Source organism: Euphorbia lathyris, chromosome 10 (assembly GCF_963576675.1).
Source record: "Euphorbia lathyris chromosome 10, ddEupLath1.1, whole genome shotgun sequence".
Lineage (NCBI taxonomy): Eukaryota > Viridiplantae > Streptophyta > Magnoliopsida > Malpighiales > Euphorbiaceae > Euphorbia > Euphorbia lathyris.
In genome coordinates this window covers 45,384,663-45,412,593 of record NC_088919.1, presented here as the reverse complement: position 1 = coordinate 45,412,593, position 27,931 = coordinate 45,384,663, and the positions used below count along the sequence as shown (strand labels likewise).

The 27,931-nt window shown below is 32.4% G+C and overlaps 1 protein-coding gene across 1 annotated transcript; it reads right to left on the bottom strand.

The window, feature by feature from the left end:
* Window positions 1–21,957: 21,957 nt before the first annotated feature.
* LOC136208490 (major allergen Pru ar 1-like) lies at window positions 21,958–25,254 on the bottom strand. Its single transcript, XM_065999402.1, has one exon. It carries the CDS (start codon window positions 22,690–22,692, stop codon window positions 22,156–22,158), a length of 537 nt encoding a protein of 178 aa, XP_065855474.1. The 5' UTR covers window positions 22,693–25,254; the 3' UTR covers window positions 21,958–22,155.
* Window positions 25,255–27,931: the final 2,677 nt, after the last annotated feature.

Sequence of the window (27,931 nt, the reverse complement as noted above, 5' to 3'; positions counted from 1 at the left end):
ATTTGAGTCGAGAAATTCATACTGATTTCGGCCCACAGTAAAAATTCTTCCCATGATCTTTTTATCTTGAAACTTGTTAGAATATATATGTAAATATTATTTGTTTAGGGTAGATATTATTTAGGTAATATTGTAATTAATTACTTTGTTACCTTAAGTATAGCCTAATATTACTCTTTTATATTCAACATTAATTTGTTACCTTAAGTATAGGCTAAAATTACTCTATTACCTTAAGTATAGCTTAAGATTACTATATTGCGTTCAATATATAAGCCTAATTTGGCCAAGAAGATAGACAACAAATTATCTTATTTCATTGTATAAGATTCTTATCGATTCTACCTCCCTCGTATCCACCTACCTCCGCCCTTCACTGTCTCTCTCTCTTCTTCGTCCGTCTACCTGTCGCCATGGCTGAACACAAATTTCATCATGCTCTTACTGTGTCTAATATTAAGATCAAATCCCCATTATCCTTACTCAAGAATATTCAATATTCTACTTGGACGGAGTTGTTTAAAATTCACGCTCGTTCTCACAAAGTTCTTCCTTATATTATCCCACTGACCGTATAGAAGGCGCATGCGCCTGCCTCCAACAAAGAAAATACCTATGGTCGACTCTCGATGTTGTTGTTCTTGGATGGATTTATGCAACTATCTCCACAGATCTGTTGAAAACTATAATTGAACTAGATGGTAAGGCAATGAAAGCTTAGAATAGACTATGTGATGTCTTCCAAGATAATAAGAATTCTGGTGCCATTGCCCTTGAGCAAGAGTTCTCTCACATTCTCATGGAGGATTTTCCTACTTCCTCCATATATGGGCAATGCCTCAAAGAAATTTCTGATCAACTCAAAGATGTTGGGGCTCATGTTTTTAATGAACATTTGGTGTTACAAATGGTTTCCGGTCTCATTAAATCGTACAATGGTGTCGGTACTCTTCTTCACCAAAGCAACCCCCTTCCATAGTTCCCTTAGGCCCATTCTATCCTCACTCTGGAGGAAGTCGGACTCGCTAAAAATGTTGTAACTTCCTCTAATTCCACTATGATGGTTGCTCCCATCCCAGACACGGTTGTTGGCTCCTTTTATTTTCCTCCTTCTTCTCCACCTCGTTATAATTCTACTGGTCGCAGGGGTCCTAGTCGCTTATGAGGTGTGAGAGTTAGGGCGAGCTATATCCTATCACCACCACCATCTCCCGACCCCCAACCTCCACCTACACTATATACTTTTGTTGTTTTAGCCCCTCATTGTGGCATGTACATTTGGGTCGCCCGGGCACACCAGTTTTTTATTCTCTTCGGCATAATAAGTTTATTGGTTGTAATCTTAGTCGAACTTTGTCTATTTGTCAATCTTATGCTATTGGCAAACATGCTAGATTACCATTTGTTGCCTCAACTAATAATACATGTAAGTCGTTTTAAATAATTCATTGTGATCTTTGGACATCTCATGTGTTAAGTGCTATGGGACATCATTATTATCTTGTGCTTATTGATGATTATTATAACTTTGTGTGGAATTTTTCCTTATCCAAAAAATCACAAGTTTTTGACAAGTTTGTAACATTTCGTGCCCAAATTCGGACTGAATTTGAATGTGATATTAAAAATATCCAATGTGATAATGACACAAAATTTACAAATGGTTATTTTCTCCATTTTTGTCAACTTAATAGGATTGTGTTTCATTTCTCATGTCCACATATATCCTCATAAAATGGTGAAGCTAAGCGGAAAATACGAACTATTAACAATATCATTCACACTCTTCTTTTGCATACATCCATTCCCCTTTTGTTTTGGCATCACAGTTTAACCATGGCCACATACCTTTATAACATCCTTCTAAGTAAACTTTTAGGATATCAATCCCCTCTCTATATGTTGTATCTCAAGCCACCTTCCTATTATCATTTACGAGTTTTTGGCTGTTTGTGTTATTCCATCCACCATTATCCATAAACTCCAAGCTCGATCTACCCCTTGTGCGTTTTTGGGTACTCATCTAATCATCGTGGTTATAAATGTTATGATTTGTCTTCCCGGAAGATAAGTATGTGTCGCCATGTTATATTTGATGAGTGCCAATTTCCCTTTGCCGACGTCCTCGTGTCCTCACCTCCTTCCTATTCCTTCTTGGATGACGCCTTGTCATCATATGTGCGTCTTCACCAAATCAGTTCCTCCCACAACTCGGTTGTTCCAGTCCTGAGTCCATCTTCCTCCCCACCCACCTTTGCTGCTGAATCAGCCCGTACACCCCCTTCTACCCCACCCATCCCACATGTTACTGCTAGCCCCACCTCACCTATTCTTGCCTCTGCCCAAGCACCCCATCCATCCCATATCGTACACTCGTTTTCCCATCCACAACCTGTCACTAGGAGCCAACACGATATTTTCAAACCTAAACGCCGTTTAAATCTTAATTCTCAAGTCTCTAAATTACCTCTTCCACATAATCATGTGTGTGTTCTTTATGATATGTGTAACACCCTGCCCAATACCATATAGATATTATCCGCTCTAGCCCAAATCCAACACATTGGGCCTCACAGCTTTAAAACGCGTCTACATGTATTGTATTCTCATCTTGCTAATAAGCCTTAGTCACACTCTCTCCCTTTCCAATGTGGGATTCAGTTCATTCCTGCCCCCATCGTCATCCCTTAGAGCCGCTCCTTGCTCAGGCCTTCTACCCATCGCCACCCACTCCGGATCGGGTCATTACAGGCCCACCAACTTCCCCATAGTTTGTCCCCAAACCTCACATTGTACGTGGAGAGTCGGCTCTGATACCAATTGTAACACCCTGCTTAATATCATGTAGATGTTGTTCGTTCTAGCCCAAAATCCAACACATTGGGCCTCACGGCTTTAAAACGCGTCTGTATTTATTGGATTTTCATCTTACTAATAAGACCCATTCACTCTCTTTCCCTTTCTGATGTGGGATTCAGTTCATTCCTGCCCCCGTCGTCATCCCTTAGGGTCTCTCCTTGCTCAAGCCTTCTACCTCGGCGCCACCCACTCCGTACCGGATCGTTATAATATGAATTGGAAATTGGACATGGTTGATGAATATCATGCTCTCATTAAAAATAAGATATGGGAATTGGTGCCCCCATCCATCCAATGTTAATGTCATTCATACTATGTTAATTTTAAAATCGTTCTGATGGTTCTTTTAAGAAGCATAAAGCCCGTTTTGTAAGTGATTGAAAAACTCAGCAGGTTGGTATTGATTGTGGGGAAACTTTTATCTTGGTAGTCAAACCAGCTGCTATTCACATCATTCTCAGTTTGTCTCTCTCCAAATCCTGGCATATTCACCAATTTGATGTGAAGAATGCCTTTCTCCATGGTGAACTCCAAGAAATTGTCTACATGTATCAGCCATTGGGGTACAAAGATCCCGACCATCCCCATCATGGTTGTTGATTGAAGAAATCTTTGTATGGACTTAAACATGCTCCTTGGGCTTGGCGCAAGACATTTGTTGACTTTTTTTGCTACTTTGAGGTACTCTATTACCTTATGTATAACTAAGATTACTCTAATACCTTAAGTATAGTCTAAGATTACACTATTGTATTCAATATATAAGTCTAATTTGGACAAGAAAACAGACAACAGATTATCTTATTTCAAAACTAATGTAGCATCAAGTGTGTCCTATTTGATAGGATTCTATTACATGTATGTACATACTGGGAAAAGAAACGTAAACATTTTGTCGAGCTTAAATACAATTTATTCTGAAATCCACAAAAAAAAAACGTAAACCCTTGCTTTTTGAACCAATTTATATACGATATTTGTATATGTGAACATTGTTTTAATATATTTAAAAATGTGAAGAAAATATCTTGTTTCCATTTTTCATGTGCCTCACACCAAAAAAGTTTTCATATATTTAAAATAATATATTATGTAAACTTGGAGGATTCAAACAGAAACTTAGAATTTTGTGTGTGTGTGTGAGAGATGGGATATAGAATTTTCTACTTGGAGAGTCCAATTTGCTAACGTTATGCAATTAGTTATACATTTGATTACTCGACCCGTTCATGAACCTGTTGGCTTGTCGAAGTGCACCTTTCATGGGATGAACTTGTACATGCATATTTAATATTTGGTTCCACTCCGTATATAAAATGGATTGAGTTTGAAATTTATCTAGGAGTGTTAAAATAGGTTATCATGTCATAATCATGTTATGTGCATCTATATAGGGTAAATTACAAAACTAGGTCAAATGGAAGGCTCATTTACATATTTAACTCATTTACTCAACCTACTACATACCTAGACTGTTTTTGTATGACTTTCCCATAATACCCTCAATATTTACGTACGTCTGACTTCGCAGATTCGATCATATGCGAAGCTTGCGAAGCTAATGTTTGGTTTACTTGATGAATTTAATTAGCATATGCGAAGCTTGTGAAGCTAATGTTTGGTTTACTTGATAAATTTAATTAGCATATGCGAAGCCTGGATGTGTTTTGAAGCTAATTCGCGAAGTGGTATGTAACAAAAAATGCCAAACAACAACGGATTCTAACATTAAAATCATAACATTATCAAAATTTACAACAAGATTGCCACAATAAACTCCTAACAAATCACTTCAAAGTGAACCTGACTAATCTGGACGGAAATTTCTCTCTCTACAGGAAGTCCATGCCTTTTGGGATGGACGTGTCCCATGGTGCACACCAAGATTGGCACAATCTCTCCTAACCAATCATTTCAAAGTAAATGTGCCAATCTTGAGGGAAATTTCTCCCTATACATGAAGGAAAGTCATCTCCTCTGCATCCGAGGATGCCGCCTTCCAGAAAGGGATGTTATGTAATCAACCACCTTCAGGAAAAATTAATCATGTTAGGTAGGGAAAAAGACGATTTTGGCTTCACGAAATGAGGATTAGCGAAGCATGTGAATGTAAATGTGCAGGGAAAGAGATTATTTTACTTCGCTAATCGATGTTTTCGCGAAGTATACGAGGTCTGAAACGTGACGATCTACGTCGCATATCGATGCTTTCGCGAAGTCTGCGAGTGAAATCATGAACTTTTCTACTCGCAGACTTCGCGAACTAATCGATTCGCGAAGTAGATCGTCACGTTTTAGGCTCTTTCTCTTCGCAGATCTTCGCGAAATCATCGACTACGCGAAGTGTATTCATGGAAAAACGCAGAAAAAACAGCAGATACTTACAATTTTCTCGTCTTTCACCCTTAAAATCGACAATAACAATATGATAAACTGGAAAAAATGATAGAAATAACGTAGAATAACCATTTCTTTGATGGTAACAAGAAGAAAGAAACCAAGTAACGAGCAGGAACAGGAAGATGAAGAACCATGGTTTCGTTTTCTAGGATTAGGAAGTTGCAGAATCAAGAGATGAAGAGAGGAAAAGAGAAATACATTGTGATTTTGAGAAATGGTGCAGATTTCGTGCAATTTAAAGGAAGATAGGAAGATCAAAAGTCTTGGAATCATTAATGAAGGAGCCAACAGCCGTTTCACGCACCCAAGGAGAAGAGGGGAGAGAACGTTCGCGTAAGGGGAAGTGGGAAGGTTAGGAGTATTATGGGAAAGTCACGCAAAAACAGTCTACATATGTAATAGGTTGAATAAATGAGTTAAATATGTAAATGAGCCTCTCATTTAACCCATTTTTATAATTCCCATCCATATATTCCACGTGATTATAAATGATATAAATAACGGGAAAATTAATAATCATGTCAAATGAATTATCTGTTGTGTAAGAAATTCACAACACTAGTTTGTCTCAAAATCTCAACCCCAATTTGCTAATTATATATTTATTTAATAAACACTAGTTTGCCATGGATATCTTAATATTATTTTAATGGAAGTACTATCGAATGAATTAAAATAACATTAAGGTTTGAGCTAGATTGACCTACCGTTGAAATTGACTAATTTTTGAAGCACTGACTGTCATTAATCATGTTGCGAGCTTCAATAATTGACCATTGCGGCCTAACTTATGGTTCGATTATTTAAAATATATGTATATATATATAATACTATCTAGTGAAAGTTATAAAAATAAATAATTTTAGGCTGAACTTGTTCCAAAAAAAAATGATTGATCCTTTGATTTTTAAAGTGTATCAATAGCCTCATCAACTTACATAACATATCCAGTTAACTTCTTGAAATTATGTAAAATGTAATCAATTAATCACTCGATTGTAAAAAAGTAAGTTAAATATATAAGATATATTGCACGTGTCTTAGAATTTTATTACATATTCTCTAATGATAGACCCGCATAACCCGATTTTGGTCTTTTTATTTTTTTTAAGACGCGTGCAATATATCTTCCGTATTTAACTTTTTTTTTTTTGCAAACGAATGATCTATTGATTATATTTTACGCAAGTTGAGGGGGCTATTGGAAAACTTTGAAAGTTCATGGAGCCCATCAAACTTTTTTGACAAGTTCAGTGGGCAAATGATGTATTAAGCCATAACTTTATGATTTGCACGATATCGTAAAGACAGTCCCATGATTTAAAAGTTTATAAACATGTGCATTGAGTTTGTGAAGTTTACAGTTAAAGAATCTACGAGTAAATTTTTAGACAAACAGTATCTATATTTTAGTTAATTTGTAAAATCAAACTTTATATTTGAGTTAATTTGCAAGTGAGCCTTTTAATTGCTCCAATCATTCATTTTTCAGGTAAATAATCACAATAAATATTTTTTAACGAAATGTCTGAGTTTGTAAGTTGCACAAAATATATACTCTTATTTGTAAACTTTTAAACTATGTGAATGTGTTCGTACATCAGTCAAAATATATAGTTTATTTTTTATACTTTTTTCTGATGTTTTTTTTTTTTTGGTAGAAAAGGAAAGGAAAGCAAAGCAAAATAAGCAACTACACCGGGATTAGCCTAGGAAAGCTAACTCCAATCCTATCCTCTAAAAGAAGAGGAGAAAGAGCGATAGGGGGAACGGTAAGGGTAGAAACACCTAACACCCCCTCATGGCCTGCCGCCGCCAAGTGATCTGCAACACGGTTCTGCTCCCGGAAAATGTGGCTGAACTCAAGGATATCAAATAAGGGGTTAAGCCTCTTAATAGCTTTAATAAGGTTGCGGCTATGAAGACCCATGACATGACTACCCAAAATCATATTGATGGCCTCCAAGTTATCTGACTCTACAGAAAGCCTCTTAACACCCAGCCTAATCGCCAGCTGGATCCCAGAGAGAATGCCCCAGAGCTCCGCAGAGAAGGAAGAGCCCAAACCCAAATTCTGGGTAAACTCAGAAAGCTAGGCGTGTCACGTCCGTGTCTAAATTTCTAAAATTTATATTTTGATATTAATATATATTATAATTATTGGGTGTGTGAAGTGAATTTGGAGCTATGGGAAAAGTTTGGAGCTAATTCGATGATTTTAGATGTAAATTCAAAGTTCAGGATAATTTTTAAAAGATTATAGAAAGATGGAGGATCAAACGTGATATTCACCAAATTTGGATATATATTCCAAATTGTTCCAGACGAATCGTCATCGCCATCTCCCTTTTTCTTTCCTTTTTCTTTTCTATTTCTTTTTAAATTCGTCAATTTTCTCTGAACCGTTTCTCCACCGTTTCTTTGATTTACGGAGATTCGATCGTCCGAATCACTCGAAATTGGAACTATAGCATCCTTATGTATAGATTTAAGTCCTAACCAAAAAGTTTTGAGTTTCGGCAATGTTTGGAAGGAAATGTCTTAGACAGAGTTTAGAGGCGAATTGAACGGGTTTGTGGTCTTTAATTAGTAGCCAAGGTAAGTAACTATCAACCATATTTTGAGTTTTATGTATATAGATATATATATAATCAAAGAATTTTCAGAAATTGATATTTTAAGGTTATGCAGGAATTTTATAAAATTGGGATTTTTCACGATTTTGCTTTTTATTGTGAAATTATGGTTCAAATGAAGCTATTGATTATGCTTCTATGCGAATTTCAGACTTTACTTGATTATGTTGATTTAAGGCTTAATTTGGTTGATTTACATATATACATATATGTTTTTGGTTTCAATATATATCTATATTGAACAAAATGAATTTGATGATTTACTACGAATTGTTTTTGGATTGAGAAATCGGTTGCGGTTATTATTGTTATTATTTTGGATTGAAGTCCAAATATGATTTTTATGATACAAAATGGCTAATTGAAACCAAATGATTTATGATTATGAAATAGTTTGGACTTTGATTGTGAAAGGATATCTGAGCACGTTATGATTTTATGATTTTATATCCATCGAGAGTTATCCGGATCGGTGGTTTTATATTTGAAGACCATGTTCAGTGAGGGGCATGGCCTGTGTACACAGTCTGAAGACCTATTGGGTATGGCAGCGAAGTGTTGGATAAGACCATATGGGATAGGCAATGTTAAGAGACGTCTCGACTATATATGTAGTTATGAATTGATACTTAAGGGGAGAAACTCGAGGATGGATACAATGTTTTAAGTTCATTTGGATTATGTTTTCGGTTATGATTGATTTTGATATAAGGTTTTACGTTTGCTTTAATACGATTTGGTTTGATAAAACACTTATTTGATTACAAGTTGGTTTGATAAAACATTTATTTGATTATGAATTGGTTTAATAAAATTATATGAACTTTGGTTTTGAGTATGTTTGATAAGGTTTTGATTAAATCACTTTCTAAATGTATATATGTAGCTATGTTAAGTAAACTTGGTTTTTATAGCTAATAGTTTCTTACTGAGATTTTTGTCTCACGTTTTTAAATGTTTTAATGTTTTTAGATGATAAAGTACAGGATATAGAGAAGGTTACCGACCGATTAGATGAGGTTGGAAGTTGGCTGCTTATTGTTAGAACTTTGGTATTGCAATTGTAATATAATGATATTTGGATAAATTGGAGACTCCTAAGTATTGATTATGATCTTTCTATTCATGCCCGATGCCGATTGAGGTCATTTAGGGTCGGGTGTGACAGTTTGGTATCAGAGCTCTAGGTTAAATTCTTCGGACCTAAAGTTGATAGTAATTGAGGAATATGAATATTTGGTGATAGCTAAGAAATAATCGATAGTAATTGAGGCATATGGATATTTGGTGCAAGCTAAGAAATAATTTGAAATTTTTTCGAGGATTTGATGGTTAGTAAAATATTGGGTGTATAAAAATTAGCAAATTATTTGATATTTGGTGATATGGGTTATGAGTAAGTCATAACTTTGAGCTAGAGATATAGAGAATTGTCTATATAGGTGCTGTTGGAAAATCAGATTCGTACCTGAATTTTGTGATGCATTTTTAGACCAAATATAGGCCGAATCTATCATGGAGTCCTAAATGAAAGTTCTTTATTTTTGTCTTACGTTTCCAGAGGTTTTTGAATCGCCTTAATCGGACTCCGTATGAAGAAGTTAAGCTGGAAACGATATATGATGGTCATTTTAGTTTTCAACCAGGATTTGGTTTTTGTTTTCATTTTTCTCCTTAGCATGACTTGAAATTGATATTTGAGAGTTTAATAGTTTGCTGAAAAATATACGTATCTCAGATGTGAAGTAAGGTTAGGAGACTTTGAACTGATATGATGAGTTTTGGAGTTAATATATGTGATTAAGAAACCGAAAAAGTGGAGATTTCAATTAATTGTTTTGGAAGTTGATTATAAATTGGAGATTATGATAGGAGTTTAACAAGTTATGGAATCTTAAGTTGAATAAATATCTGAATTCAAAGTGCAGATCTATTGTTGAACTTTATTGGGTTGAAGTTTAGAATTATTGAGAGTTATATAAATGATGTTTAGAGAGATACCGATGTTAGTGATCCATGAGAAGTAAAGTGGGAGAATATGTTAGATGTTTGAGGAAATACTTAAGATATGAATTTTGAGGACAAATTTTGCTGATCCTAAGCACAGTTTGAGGTAGCAACTTAAGAGATAAATATGATATAAGATGATATATATGTTGATAATTGAAATTTTATAGTACATATATTGTTAATCGAGGTTATTTTTAGTTGAAGTTTGTGTGATTATGGTTTAAGTTTATACAGTATAAGGATCAAATTGAGTGTTTCTAGGTCAAATAAGAAATCGATAGATTTATTGACTTTTATGGGTGTAAAGATATTATTTGGAGTTTGGAGAAAAACAAAACATTGGTTATCGTAAATTTAGGTACACTATCTTCCTTGGTTATATGGTTTGGAGAAAAGATTGAAGTTTCTTTAGATGGATACAGGATATATATAGTGGTGATTAAAAAAAATAGCATGTTAGTTTAATTGAGTTTGAAGAGTTAAATGGAGAATTATAAGAGTGATGTTGATATTAAGAGTTTATAAAATAACTCTTATTGATAGGCAATTGTATCATTATAATGAGGTTTATATTAGTGATGTTGATGTTGATGTTTATGAAATGACTCTTATAAGAGTGATGGTGATGCTAATGATTGAAAATTATAATATAAGTAATGATTGGAGTGAAAAATTATATATATAAGTATTATTATTATGATGAAGTAAGATTATATATTGATGCAAATCATTATTCGAATTATTTGAAGTTTAAGAAAAATACAATATCGTACATATTAGCGGTTCAAAAGTGATATTTTTGAAGTTTGTAGAACTTGGAGATAGGTGAAATATATCTGATATATATGCAATTGATGAAATCAATTGTGATTTAAATCTATTAAAGTGAGATTTGGTTTAGTGATAGGAAGATATGAATATAAAGTATATCATATCATATAAAATTGAATATATGATATTTGAAGTTTTATTGTGGATTTATTGGTGATGGAATTGACTAGGCTGAAGTTTAGAGTTACTACGAGTTATATTTAAATGATTGTTACAAAGATATCGATATTGATAAATGATGAAGTTAACGGAATGAAACATTAGAATTTGTGGTCTTATGATGATTATGAGGAATTTTGATAATTTGAAATAATTTTGTGATCTTAGAGATTATTTGAGGAAGAAAATTCAGATTAGAGAATGTGAATTTCGAGGACGAAATTTCTTAAGGTGGGGAGAATTGTCACGTCCGTGTCTAAATTTCTAAAATTTATATTTTGATATTAATATATATTATAATTATTGGGTGTGTGAAGTGAATTTGGAGCTATGGGAAAAGTTTGGAGCTAATTCGATGGTTTTAGGTGTAAATTCAAAGTTCAGGATAATTTTTAAAAGATTATAGAAAGATGGAGGATCAAACGTGATATTCACCAAATTTGTATATATATATTCCAAATTGTTCCAGACGAATCGTCATCGCCATCTCCCTTTTTCTTTCCTTTTTCTTTTCTATTTCTTTTTAAATTCGTCAATTTTCTCTGAACCGTTTCTCCACCGTTTCTTTGATTTACGGAGATTCGATCGTCCGAATCACTCGAAATTGGAACTATAGCATCCTTATGTATAGATTTAAGTCCTAACAAAAAAGTTTTGAGTTTCGGCAATGTTTGGAAGGAAATGTCTTAGACAGAGTTTAGAGGCGAATTGAACGGGTTTGTGGTCTTTAATTAGTAGCCAAGGTAAGTAACTATCAACCATATTTTGAGTTTTATGTATATAGATATATATATAATCAAAGAATTTTCAGAAATTGATATTTTAAGGTTATGCAGGAATTTTATAAAATTGGGATTTTTCACGATTTTGCTTTTTATTGTGAAATTATGGTTCAAATGAAGCTATTGATTATGCTTCTATGCGAATTTCAGACTTTACTTGATTATGTTGATTTAAGGCTTAATTTGGTTGATTTACATATATACATATATGTTTTTGGTTTCAATATATATCTATATTGAACAAAATGAATTTGATGATTTACTACGAATTGTTTTTGGATTGAGAAATCGGTTGCGGTTATTATTGTTATTATTTTGGATTGAAGTCCAAATATGATTTTTATGATACAAAATGGCTAATTGAAGCCAAATGATTTATGATTATGAAATAGTTTGGACTTTGATTGTGAAAGGATATTTGAGCACGTTATGATTTTATGATTTTATATCCATCGAGAGTTATCCGGATCGGTGGTTTTATATTTGAAGACCATGTTCAGTGAGGGGCATGGCCTGTGTACACAGTCTGAAGACCTATTGGGTATGGCAGCGAAGTGTTGGATAAGACCATATGGGATAGGCAATGTTAAGAGACGTCTCGACTATATATGTGGTTATGAATTGATACTTAAGGGGAGAAACTCGAGGATGGATACAATGTTTTAAGTTCATTTGGATTATGTTTTCGGTTATGATTGATTTTGATATAAGGTTTTACGTTTGCTTTAATACGATTTGGTTTGATAAAACACTTATTTGATTACAAGTTGGTTTGATAAAACATTTATTTGATTATGAATTGGTTTAATAAAATTATATGAACTTTGGTTTTGAGTATGTTTGATAAGGTTTTGATTAAATCACTTTCTAAATGTATATATGTAGCTATGTTAAGTAAACTTGGTTTTTATAGCTAATAGCTTCTTACTGAGATTTTTGTCTCACGTTTTTAAATGTTTTAATGTTTTTAGGTGATAAAGTACAGGATATAGAGAAGGTTACCGACCGATTAGATAGGGTTTGGAAGTTGGCTGCTTATTGTTAGAATTATGGTTAGAACTTTGGTATTGCAATTGTAATATAATGATATTTGGATAAATTGGAGACTCCTAAGTATTGATTATGATCTTTCTATTCACGCCTGATGCCGATTGAGGTCATTTAGGGTCGGGTGTGACAAGGCGCCTCCCGCATCCCTAAGAACACCTCCGGTAGCAATCTTACCATTACTGAGGCAGGAACCATCAATATTCAGCTTCACAACCCCCTCTCTCGGCCTGCTCCAGCTCACGAGGTGGACATCACTACTCGGGGAAGATCTGGCAAGGGACTCACCTTTGAAACTATCAATAATAGAGGAGAGTTTCTTCAAGAAGAACTCAGCTAAGTTAGGCAAAAGCACAACTTTATTATCAAAAATCTCCTCGTTCCTCCATTTCCACACTTGATGACAGATAATGGCAAAGAAAATGTCCCCATGCTCCATATAAGACAATAACTTTCCCCCAATACCATCTGAGAACCAGCCATTCACAGAATGAGACATGAAGGAAGAGAAAGTATGATGAGGGAGAATTTTCTTCCAAACCTCTTCACTCTTAGGGCAATCCCTAAGAGCGTGGCACAACGATTCAACATGGCCTCTACATCTAACACAAGCTCCAGAGGTCGCCAAATGCCTTCTGTATCTATCTGAGTTAGTAAGTAATCTGTCTTTAATGCCCAGCCATAGGAAGCTCCTCATGCGGAAGGGGATTTTAAGGGACCAAATGGTCTTTCAAATATCCGAGGGATTATCAGTCCTGCTAAGGGAAAAAGCTTCAAAGGCAGATTTGCAAGAATTGACTCCATGATGAAACCACATTGTTTACTGGACATGTCCAGTAAACATGTTTAATATATTTACTGGACATGTTTTATAAATGAAAATGAAATGGAATAGCTCGTCTCATCTTCAATCCATCCATAAAATCGAGGAAGCAGGAAACTCTTAGGATAAATATAAAGATTGGACTATTATATTTTATCCTATCCATGATGAAACCACATTGTTTCACAATTAGGATTAAAAAAACTTTGTGATTTCTGTTTTTGACATTTTGAGGATTGTGATATTTTCTTTCATAAAATGGTACTTGTGATTTTATATGTTAGGAAACAAGAATTTTTTAACAACATAGTTAAAGTTGAAGAATTTTTTTGATATATTTATTGAAGTTGATGACATGGCGGAATATATCAATTTTTTATCATGTAATTTATTAAAAAAAACAAAATAAAAAGACACGATGGAAGATAAATTTTAAAACAATAGTTTAGATGAAACAAATTATTTGCTCTCAGTTAGTATAAATTTCAAGTGACTTGACGTTACTTGCTATATTTATAAAAATTGCGAAATGAAATACCCAAACAAACAGAAGTGATTGAAAATTTCTTTAGATTTATTCATAAGCTACGATCGAATCAAACCTAATCGGATTATATATTAAATTGTTTTATCCAAATTCAGTACAACCTACACTATAATTATATTGGAACTGAACTGAACCAGTAGTTCCAAACACATTCAATTCACTTAACTAATATATCTAAAAAAAAAGATTATCGACAATAGAAATATAACAAACTAAAATTTTATTAATAAATTTAACAAAACTCAATCAACTTCATTTTAAATAAATAAATAATTAAATGTAGACAAGAGAAAATATAAGGTTGTATCGAGTTTGGGCTTGTATGGAAAATCTCGAACCCAACATATTTTATGTACGAGCTTATATGGGCATGTCAGAATTGAACCAAACATTGAATTAACATGTCCAAATCAACTCGAGAACGAGCTTAGATGGGCCTATCAACGTATGAACAAGTCTAATCCTTGATAATAATAATAAATAGTCGAACTATTTTACACCTTTAAACAGTGTTTAATAAAATTTAAAATTAAATGCTAAAAATATAAGTATTAAAATTTAAGTAGTGAATATTATAAATACTAAAAATGTTAAATAGTGTAATTATTTGATTAATACTAATGAATTTAAAAATATTGGTTAATATCGTTAAATTTAAAATTTAAAATTAAATGTTTTAACTTACTAAATTAAGTGATTTTTTTTTTTGAAATATTAAGTGATTTGTTATTTAACTAATATTTTTAAATAATATTATCAAACAAGTTAAAATAATGATATTTAACGTTATTGCATTAATTTAAAAGTTTAATAGGTACCCAATTCCCTAAATTTGTAATTTTTTTTGATCTGGCCCCTTTAAAAACATCACATACAACCCCTTACACCATTATGTTCGGTCAAAATATTGACCCGTATAGAAAACGCGCTTGACTGTTGACCACACCAATACCACGTGTCATTTTTGTAACAATCACTTGGATACATTTCACCTCGACGACCACTATCGCCAACCTCAGCACCTTGATAAGGCTGTGACGACAAACAGCGACATCACCTCGCACGAATATGGAAAAATTTAATAAAAAAACGACATGTGGTATTGGTGTGGGCAACAGTCGAACACGTTTTCTACACGGGTCAATATTTTGACCGAACATAGTGGTGTAAGGGGTTGTATTGATGTTTTTGGAGAGTTGAGGGAGTTGTCCCCTAAGTTGAGGGGGCCAGGTGAAAAAAAGTTACAAATTTAAAAGGTTGAATACCTATTAAGTCTAATTTAAATAGCGAAAGTTGTTATTAAACACGCACTCAGATAAAATCTTACCTCCACTACCATTCATTTGTCTTAAAAAAAAAGGTTATTTTCAGTCTTTACACTATATATAATTAAATTTGCTTAAAAAATACATATTAATCTTTAAACTATAGTATATATATTTTTACATTTCCCTTAATTTTCATTTCATAGGAACAATAATATGAAATTAGAAATTAAGACATTTTTTTTATTTTAAATGTAATCAATCACTTTAATAACTTTAAAACAATATGAGGCTTCTTTATGGAATTATTTTAATTAATTAAAATAGCTTTTATCAAAGTTAGCTTTTTTGTCCTAACTTTCCATAAAGTTTACTGATCCCTCTCTCTTTGTTTTTTAATGCCTTCACTTTTTTCTCTTTACTATCTGGAATCATTTGCTTACAGATAGATTTTCTCACAATTATTTCTGTAAAGTTTTTTAAATATATATATATATAATTAATTATTATCTTTTTGTTTTTCAAAAAGCCATTTTCTTAGTGTAGAAGTATTTGAAGATATGACAAGCAAAGCAATACTAGACAAAATACAAAATCAATATTTGTTAGTTACTACTCCACCACACCATTATAATTGGAATCCTCATTTTCAATCAATTTCATTCAATTGTGGCCAAAATTTTATAATCATTTAGGTAGGGCTCTCAAAGTTATCCATGATATACGATACGATTCGTATAATCCGCAAATTAAACAAATTAGATTTAAGAGGATTATAAAATGAATTAGAGAGTAAAAGAAACTTATCGATAACTTAAGGTTGTGTTGGTAGCGGAACCACTGTCTTGAATGTAATTACGTAAGACCGAGATGCAAGCAAAAGTTAGAAGATTAACACAACTTGAATGCCCATAACATAAGATTTCAAATTTAGAGAGAGAAAATAGTTTATATCTCACATAAAATTAAATGCAATTACGTCGGATCAAGGTGCAATCAAAAGTCAGGTCGCTCTCGAAAATTACCACAACTGTCTCCAATTTTATACACTCGGACATGAACACAATGGAATAGGAAAACTTGAATACCCATAAGTTTTCAAATTTAAAGAGAGACAAGACAATAGTTTATATCTCAGAGAATGTAATCGCGGGAAAAACCGGAAGTCCTTTATATTTTTTTTTTATCTCAATAGAATGTTAGAAGCATAAGTAATGGATTATGAGTTCACATAAAAATCAGAGAGATAGTTAAAACTATGGAAGTAAACGTTATAATTTTTATAACTGTTGTAAAAATAAAATTGGTGAAAAAATAAATAAGATAAAAAATATTTCAAGAAAAAATTAATAATTTGAATCCATGCCCAGCTCACGATGGACGACGCGCATGCATGATATATCTACCAAAATCCATCTAACGCAATTTAAGAGGTAATACGACTCATATATTTATAAACCCAACACAAAGCTCTTATCTTTCCAATGTTGAATAAGGAAATATAACTTTTGGCTGGTAAACCATTATACCAATCGCATTATAAACAGCAGGTTAACATGTTTAACCCATGACATAAGTGGATTGTATTACAAGTTGACTCGTCAACTTGTTATGACCTATTTAATTTTTTTTATGAATTGACGAGTTGTGTTAATTCGACTTGTTTAACCCATTTAACCTTTTATATATATACATGTATATTCTTCTCATTTCTCTCAAATTTCTAATTTACTAATAAATTTTGTAATAGGTTAAATAGACATGTGGATTAGTTGAAAATAAGTGTTATAATAGGTTATTCATATCAGACGGTAGATATATTCAATTTATATTCAATCCATTTTAATTAATTGTGTTAACCCGTTTGAATTTTGGATTAGGTCATTTCGTTTATTAAAAACTTTCATGAGGTTTTAAAATTTGAATTTTATTCGTAAGTAATTTTTATTAGTATTGACTTAAAAATGATAAAATTAAAATAAAATAAAAATATAAAGTTAAAATTACACTATCAATAACATTAAAGATATAATTCAACCTGCTGAGAAATGATGTAAATTCGTCGTAATAAATAAACGAAACTGATAATGTTATTGAATAAATTTGTAATTTGCCCTTTTAGAAAGCCTTACAGGCGAAAAACAGAGAAATAAGGAAAAAAATCCTAATAAATTTGAATAAATCAATTCCTAAACTGTAGTTTATTCTACCGGTTGGAATAACTTCTATTACCTATTCATTAGCTATAATATTGTAAATTAAAACAATAACTCCAACAAATTCCTCTCCTTAAGCTGAAATATGCTTAAAAACACCAATTTACTCCTTAAGACGTCGGACACCAAGCAAACTTCTGAGCTTCACACACTGATCCAGCTTAATAAGTTTGGTCATTATGTCTACCATCTGGTCATTATTTCCACAAAAAAAAAACTAACTTTGTAGCTCCATCAATTGTCAGATTGCGCAAATAATGATATCACAGATTGTACAAATAATGATATCTAACGTCAATGTATTTTGTCCTTCGATGCATAACTGGATTCTTAGATAATTTAATTACTAAAGTGTTATCACATATAATCAATGTTATCAGGCTCGGACCGGACCGGTCGAACCGGGAACCGACCAGAAAACCGATCCGAACCACTCTGGTTTGTTGAATCCTCAACAAACCGGAGAGACCTGGGGTAAACCCGGGACCCGGCGGTCAGCCCGGGAACCGCTGTGACCCCGGGTCTTTAAACTTTCGATTTTTTCTACCTAAATGAAAAGTTGTCAGCAGCCCCAGCCAATTAAAAAACAAAGATTTGTACTAAAACCAACCCTAAATTAAAAGTTTTTTGTCTCTTTCTTCTTTCTCCCCAAAATCGCATCCGGCCTCCTTCTCCAACCCACCCAGCGCCAGCTCCTCCGCCACCCAGCGCCAGCGCCTCCGCCACCCAGCGCCTCCTCCGCCTCTGACTGCATCGACTTCACAGGTGAGAAATACTTAACCTTCTTTTAATTTAGTCGAACCCTTTCAAAAATTAAACTCCTATGCTGAAATTCCCTTTGGAAGTGATACAGATACTGATTTTTTATTGTTAACTGATACTGATACTTTTATGCTTGTTGATTTATGCTTTGATATATTGATTTATGCTTGTTCATTTCCTGACAAAATGTAAATCTAAATTGTTGGTTTAATTGTAAGTGAATTTAGATTTATAAACATAATTTTAATATATATATATATAATTAATATATAATTATTTATTTATTAGGTCATTCGGTCCGACCAATCCGAGCCATCCGATCCGATCAAGTGACATGTGACCCAGTTACAAATCCGGTTTGATGTCCGGTCCGGTTCTGATAACATTGCATATAATATCAACGCACTCACAGTTTTTGACACCTAATTAATTCCTTCAAAACTCCTTTCAGTTAGACTAATCTAAATTCATTGTTTCTTGTTCTTATTGAAACTAGATATGTTGGGTATAACATATCCAAATTCTACATTGATATTATCTCAACACAATTTAGTGTATGCAAACTTACTTTGTCATGTTTCCAATAAAGAAACAGATTACTCGTCTTTGTACCAACCATAATAAACTCCAAATAACTCACGTCAAACACAATGTGTAGCCAAATTCCTTTTAAAAGCATAAACTTCAAATAATTAGGATTTTTTTTAATAATACACTTTTTCTAATCCAGACCCTAAGCGCCTCAAATTTCATCTCATCATGGCTGCTTCACATAAGATTCAATTTCGAAGCAGTCATGTTCCAACAAAAATATCTGAATTTATATGTTGAATTAAAGCATATTTTTTTTTTTTACAGATAGTTAAATGTAAAATGTTTCTTCATTAACCTTTTCTGAATTTCAACTCTAACTAGATGCAAAATAGGAAATAAGATGATTGAAAATAGATTTCTATATTTCTGTTTAGGGTACTTCATGCATACCTTTTAATTAAACCATATATAATCTATTTTAACAACACCAAAATACAACAAATACAATCATAACCCATTAATACACAATCCTAGCATCATTTTCATGGATTTCAAAATCTCAAACCTAAAGAAAAATATGTTAAAATAGCTTATTAGCCTTCAAATGGTGTCTTTCATCAACTATGCTTCCTAGCTTCACTTATTTGTTATGAAATTGGTAGAGAATGAATGAGTTTTGATTTGATGATGTTAGAGGATGAAAAGAGAAGAATAAGAGCCATCATGCTCGAAATTTTAGAGCTACAAACATAAAAATAAAGAGTTATACATATTAAAGGTAGAGTTTATCTTCTTGCATAACACCTCATGCTTAATGAGGCGTTAGCTTCCAAACATCATTTTCAACCCTTAATTTTACTCTTGAACTCTAATTTAATCACTTAAATTCATGTTTCTTTCATTAATTTATGTACTAATTGCTGTTCAAAAACAACAACGCCTAGGCCGTCGCCTAAGCGACGATAAACAAAAACGTTTTTTACTGTGAATTTTTTTTCTTCTTTATTATAATTCACTTTTGAGTTGTTTCAACGATATTATTGTTGAAATATTGATGTTTGTACATTTTTAAAGATATATGGTACAATACATATGTTTTTCTATATTAAATAATTTTACATTATTATTTTTAGATATTTTAATTAAGTTTATATAGCAATTTGTTGATTAACAAATAAAAAATACAAAAATACAAATCTGATTAGTCCCGATAAATCCTCGAGGACTGTCCGCCCGACTAGCGCATAACGTCTTTTACAACGTTGGTCCTAACTCAATTAACTCTCATTAACAAATCATTAAGTCTTAAACGTCACTATTCACCTATTAAGCACACCTTAATTGTATTATGTATTCAATTATTATTTTTATGAAAATGAAATGATTCTAAAATTTACTTATATTAATCATGAACATGTATCCATCATCTCACACCTCATTGATCACCAAGACTTAACATATCCCTAATAACCCTTTTAATCACACTTTTTTTTAGATAATGGAAGGCTAAACGCCCAAAAAATCAGAAAACAAAAACAAATAGAAAGAGCAGAACACTAGTTCGTCACCATCCTAGGTAACATTTTACCACTTTGATCATCATGTATTATTTACTAAAGGCCTGTAGGAAGCGCAACACACTCGTGAAAGCCCAAAATATAAGAGCCTGTTAAATTCACCATCCAGTCAGTTGCCATATTCCCTTCCTTGAATGAATGAATAACCCAGAAATCCTAATTCTTGGTTTTGAAACTATGACAATGAGTGATGATCCAGGCAAGAGGATGATGAGGGTGGAGAGGACCAGACATAAAATTAACTACAATTTGAGAGTCCAGCTCGATCACAACACGTTTGTGCCCTTTTTTCCATAGCCAAATTTAACCTGACGTACAAATCCCATAGTTCTGCTAAAACCGGTGAGCAGATTCCCAATTTCGCAACAAAATCACCAAACCATAACCCCATTGAGTCTCGTATTAATTGTATTGTGCATATGGAACTTGTTATGAAAATGCAATGGATATAAAATATATCCCTGTTAATCAATGGTATATATTGATGTATAAAGTTCTATAGTTGGATTTTTATGGATGTTACAAGAAGGATTGGTATTTCTTAGTTAAATTGAACTTATTCATAAACCCTATAAATAAATATGTAGAGAGCAAAACACATTAGTTTTTCTTAATTCTCTTTTCAGGGTTTTTATTATTCCGAAATTTTTTCTACTTTTCTGAAATTAGATCTAGTTTACATCTTTGTTTGTTAGGAACAAAAACTAGTTAGATTAACCATTATTGCATAATCAAAAATTAGGAAATGAACCCGAATCCCTAGTATCTTTATCATTGATTAAATCTCGTGTTATCTTCTTGTTTTATTTACTAATTTAAAACAAAAACCAAATCTTTTTCAATCGATTGTCTAGATAACAAAAAAAGTGTTAGTAGCTAGTGATTTTTACCGAGTTTCTATAGGAATGATCTCGTATTTGATACATTTTATTACTTGATTACGATAGGGTACACTTTCTCTAGAAACGCTTATACATTTTATATGTATCAAAAGTAAAGGGTTAACCTTAACATTGTTTGGGATGAAGATATGGGTTTATAAGGTGAATATCATTACCTTGTTTAGTTTGAACTTAAAGGTTCATAATGGAATGGTAAAATAATAAAATTATTTAAATATTTGGGAAAAGTACACAAATAAACCTTGTGGTTTGATCCATTTTCGAACTGCACCCCTGTGGTTTAAAAGTTTACAAATTGGTACCATGAACTTCATTCCGTTAGCAAACATATACTAAATTGACTAACGGTGTTAAAAGTCAAAGAAAAAAGAGTTCATTTGGTCCTTATATTTATTTATTTTATAAATTAACTCCCCTTATTATCTACTTACCGCAAATAAACCCCAAAATTAAAAATATGAATCAAATACACCATCTTCTTCACCTCTCTTTTGATTTTTTTTCTTTCTCTCTCCTCTCCCAAAATTCAAACACGGTCTCCATTACTATCTACGAATTTGAAAATGAAAATTAAACATCCATTAATTATATATGAAAGGCTCTTTATATATAAATTATTGATTTATTCAAATGAAAAACAATGCATAATTAACTAGTCTTCAATCTTTCACACCCATAATTAAATTCAACTCTTAATTATTTTGCAAGGTTCATCAACCTGCAATAATTTTTGCTCACAATACAGAATTAAAATTTAAAACAGGAAGATTAAATGAAAATCAACTTAATTAATTACTTAATTAATTCAGGCATCAGGATTAGCCAAAAGATAGGCTTCAAGAGCCTTAAATAATCCAATTGATTTGTCTTTTCCACCCTGAATTTCCTCATCTTTGATCTGATGGTCACCAAGAGTATAGTAACTACTGTAAGACTTGATCATGGACCCTCCATCTGGTGTTGCTTCAAACTTGATCTCATTTGTTATTTTTTCAAATTTACCCATTAAAACATCTCCTTCTATCACTGTGTATGAATGAGTTAACTTCTCTTCATCTATGGCTTCTATCCTCTCCTTCACATATACATGCTTGATCCACAAACAAAATAAGTAAATATATAATAGTATGAAATTAAGAAGAATGGATTGAAAACCTTCGCCGCCGAAGTTGATCTGCCGGAGAGATCCAACTCCGCCATCTCCTTCAATGATGTCGATACTTTTGATAACCTGAGGCAAAACTTTGGGGAGAAGTTGGGGAAAGTCCAACACTACAGGTATGAATATTCTGGATGGAGGAATTGTCGAAATAATTTCTGTTTCATAACTTACAACTCCCATTTTTTTTCAAATTAATTTGATGTAGAAATATAAATAGAATAGAATTGTCGAAATAATCTCTGTTTCATAATTTTTGCTCATAATATGTTTAATTTTGGGAGGAAGAAAAAAAAAATCAAAAGAGAGGTGAAAAAGATGGTGTATTTGATTCTTATTTTTAATTTTGGGGTTTGTTTGTGGTAAGTAGATAATAAGGGGAGTTAATTTATAAAATAAATAAATATAAGGACCAAATTAACTCTTTTCCCTTTGACTTTTAACACCGTTAGTCAATTTGGTATATGTTTGCTAACGGAATGAAGTTCATGGTACCAACTTGCAAGCTTTTAAACCACAGGGGTGCAGTTCGAAAATGGGTCAAACCACAAGGTTTATTTTTGTACTTTTCCCTAAATATTTCTCATATAAAATAGGGGAAAGTTCAAATAAAACCCCAGTGGTTTCACTAATTTTCAGATAAAAGACTGTGGTTTACTTTTTGTCAAAACGAGGACTGAGGTTTCACACTTTTAATAATGCTATTAAATCTATCTTTAACGACCTGAAAATGAAAATTTTTAAGAATTAAAGTTGTTTAATGTCATATTTTCTATGTAACTACATTTTCGATTTTAGAAAATCATCTTTTTTGGAACTTTCTCTCTCTAAACATTAACTTTCTCTCTATTTACCAAACATCATCTAAATAATCTCGAAATAAAAAAGTTGAAGAATTAAAGTTGCTTAGAATATTAGTAGTTCTTAAAATATGTCATTTTTGAAGTTGTTAATGGTGATTTTAATAGTATCAATCGAAAAAGTCCTTATTTTGCTAAAGTTGAAAACCTCAGTCCTCGTTTTGACAAAAAGTAAACCACAGTCCTTTATCTGAAAATTAGTAAACCCACAAGGGTTTTATTTGAACATTACCCTATAAAATAGGCCTAATATATCACCAGCTCCCTGAACTTGTCCATAATAATAGATTGGCTCCCAGAACTTTGCAAGTGTCTCAATAGCTTCCTAGACTTGTTTATTTCGTATCACCAGCTCCCTAAACTTGAACATAAAAATTTATTAGCTCTCTGAACTTTGCAAATGTCTCACCAGCTCTCTAAACTTGCTTATTCCGTAACAACTAAATACAAAAACTTATTAAACATAAATTCTAAAAATACATCTTCATCTATTTGAGAGGTAATTTTTTATAATTTAATAATAGAATTGGAGATTGATATTTATAAATTTGGTGAATTTTTTGAATTTTTTTGTCCAATTCGTACAAAATGCAGTATATATTTTTTATTTTTTTCACATTCCAACATATGTTTGTGATTTGTTACTGATAAAATGACGCACGTGTGAAGTGTATATGACAAGATTCATAACCGAGAAGACAACTTGATGAATTATTTCTCAAATTAACCCAATTTATCAATATTAGGGGTAAAATTGCTCTTGGCTTCCAATGTTAGGGGTAAAAATGTACCATTTTAGACGTTAGGGATAAAATTACTCTTGACCCAATATGTTAGGGGTATTTTTGCACCTTAACCCGAGTTAGTATTATGGTTTTTGTATTTAGTTGTTACAGAATAAGCAAGTTTAGAGAGCTGATCAGACACTTGCAAAGTTCAGAGAGCTAATAAATTTTTATGGACAAGTTTAGGGACATGGTGATACGAAATAAAAAAGTTTAGGGAGCTGGTGAGACACTTACAAAATTTAGGGAGTCAATCTACTATTATGGACAAGTTCAGAGAGCTGATGATGTATTAGACCTATAAAATAAGAGAATAAGAGATTGTGATTTGAATTTAGAAAAAAAAAAAGGATATAAAGCATGGAACCAAGAGACTCTAATACCAACCATTTGAATTAAAAGTTATAGTTAAAGGCTGATTTCATATTAATATCTGATAAACTCCCACATGCAAATGTTGACTGGATTGTAATATTATAGAACTCATATTGGAAATAGTTTATCGAATAGATGGGCTTAAATGCCGACTGAGTTGTATTTGGTGTTATCGTAGGGGTGTGCGTCGCTTCAAAACCGAGCCGAAATAACCGAATAGTGAAATTACTAAAATAATTGACAGCAATACCGAACCGAAAGTATATAAAACCGAAATATAACTGAACTAAAATGTTCAGTTCAGTTCGGTTTTAACCGAATAAACTGAAATAGTAAAAAAAAAACAACAAATAAAAAATACTATATTTCCTTATTAAATGTATCTCAACGATAAAAAAAAAAAAATTTAATGTACCTAAAATTGAAACTGATGCCGAACCGAAAAACCGAATTCAATTGGTTCGATTCGATATGCAATTTAAACTAAACCGATACACACCCTTAATCTGACGTTGCTCTTTTGCATAATAATATTGCTATTTTAATCCAAAAAAAGAAAATTATGCTACGTCCGAATTGGTAAGCAATTCACAACAATTATTTTTGTAAAAAAATAAATTAAAATTCATTTATTTGAATAGCACAATTATATTTTATTTTTTATAATCACAATTTAAAATTTAATGACTAGTGAGTATTAAACAAAATTGAGTAAGGTGTCGTTCGATAAAACTGAAAATTAAGTGCTGAAAAAATAAGTACTGAATTTTAAGTGTTGAATATCATAAGTGCTGAAATTATTAAATGATACAAGTGTTTGATAAATATAAAAAATAAGTGATGAATATTAAAATATTAGTTGATACTGTTTAACTTAAAATTTTAAGTTAAATATTTTGACTTATCAAAATAAGTGCTAAGGAGGACGGTGAAGATCTCGGAAAACCAGTTTGGCTTTATGCCGGGAAGATCAACTATGGAAGCTATCCATCTAATGAGACAATTAATGGAGCACTATCGAAATAAGAAGAAAGACTTGCATATGGTTTTCATTGACTTGGAGAAAGCATATGATAAGGTACCAAGGGAAGTACTTTGGTGGGCCTTGATAAGGAAAGGCATTTCGCGGAAATATATTGACATCATAAAGGACATGTATGAGGGAGTATGCACGAGTGTACGTACTAGTGTTGGGAAGACTGAAGAGTTTCCTATTACGATTGGAGTGCATCAAGGTTCCGCACTAAGCCCATTTCTTTTTGTCATCGTTATGGATGAACTAACAAGTTCACTTCAAGATGGTATACCATGGTGCATGCTGTTTGCAGATGATATTGTGTTGGTTGAGGAGACGAAAGAAGGAGTGGAGATGAAGTTGGAACTATGGAGGCAAACTCTAGAATCTAGAGGCTTTAAGTTGAGTCGAAGTAAGACAGAATATTTGGAGTGTAAGTTTAGCGGCCGTAAGAGTAGGGAGGCAGGGACAATCATCCTAGATGGGAGAGTTGTTCAGGCCTCGGATTGCTTCCGGTATTTAGGATCTATTATCCAAACGGATGGAGCAGTAGATGGAGATGTTGCTCATAGGATTAAAGCTGGTTGGTCGAAGTGGAAGAGTGCTACGGGTTTCCTTTGTGATCCCGGCATGCCTAATAGATTGAAGGGAAAATTCTACCGGACGGCAATTAGACCAGCATTGTTATATGGTACGGAGTGTTGGGCAGTGAAACACTGCCACATCCATAAGATGTCGGTGGCGGAGATGCGTATGTTGAGATGGATGTGTGGTCACACGAGAAAGGACCGGGTGCGTAATGAAATAATTAGGACAAAAGTAGGGGTCACATCTATTGAGAATAAAATGAGAGAAAACCGACTAAGGTGGTTTGACCATGTGAGACGTAGAGCGCTTGATGCGCCGGTTAGGAGAACCGAAGAGTGGCAAAGGGATGTAGTGGTGAGGGGTAGGGGAAGACCTAAGCAAACTTGGAGGAGGGTGATCGAGAGTGATATGAGTTTATTGGGAATTGAGGAAAATATGGTAGTGGATAGGACGGAGTGGAGGGAGCGAATCTGTGTCGCTGACACGACTTGATTTTCACGGTTTTATATGATGGTTCATGTTAACCGACCCCGAATCATTTCGGGATTAAGGCTTTGTTGTTGTTGTTGTTGTAGCTTAATTGAATAATTTAAGTGGTTAATAAAAAATCATTAGCTTCAAAAAAAAAATCATTATTAAACACACTTAAACTAAATAAGTGTTTAATCTAATAATTTAAGTGATTTTTGTTGTTATCAAACAGGGTCTAAGTGTCATTAAACTTGACCCTAAGAACATCTCTTCTTTTCATGATTGGAGTCTCTTGTATGAACTAAAAAAACTAGAGAAGATAAAGAAAAAAAAAATTAATACATACAGATTGGTCTTTTTGAAATTTAATGATGAGCATTCTGAATTTATCTGAAGTCCCCTATTAACCTATTGAATTTTCTTTAAAATAAACTATATAAACCCTAATCCTATTTGAAATAACCTATTGACTCACTGGACTTAAAACCAGTTTGACATTGTTGTGACTAAAAATATGTTAGGAAGAAAAATATTATAGGAAAAAACAGAAAGTACTTAATAAATACGTACTAAAAGTTTTAAAAGTTAAAAAATAAAACATATATATATTGTTAATATTGAAAGTTATGGTTAATTTTATCCAAGAGAAAATTGCTGCCAATTTTTTTAATAAATTGTAAACGTTACTTTTTTCAAAAGCTACAAATTGTAGCTTTTCATTTTCTCCGGTTTCTAAACTTTTAAGGAAACAACTTTGCATTTGTCAATAACCCTTTTAACTGGAAAAAAAAGAGAAAAAACTGCTTTGACAACCAGTGGCGGATCCAGGATTTGAGGTTTGGGAGGGCTAAATTTTAATTGTGTAATTTGCAGTAATTTTTTAAAGTTCAGCCCGTCAGGGCTGAGCAATTTCTTTTTTAGCATCTAGCATGATAAAACTACTTCATTTTGGCCAAAGTAAAAAGCGTAAAACTTATTTAATTTTCTATATGTCCAATGTTGATTTCCTAAACTAAGACACCTACATTTTTATCGTTTTAGTGTGTTGAATGCTAAAAAATTAATATTTTATAAATCCAACATTAATTGCTTAAAAATTATATTTGAAAAAAAAAGTTCAAAAAAGTTGTAAGGAAAAAATCAATTGGATAAATAATACAGTAAAACCTCTATAAATGCATATCCTTGGGACCAGAAAAAAATATTCATTAAACGAGATTATTTATTTATCGATAAATTAATAAATTATTCATTTATCAATAAATATTCATTAGATATGTAATTATCTTGTTTAGAAAATATATTATTTGATTGATTTATAATTATCA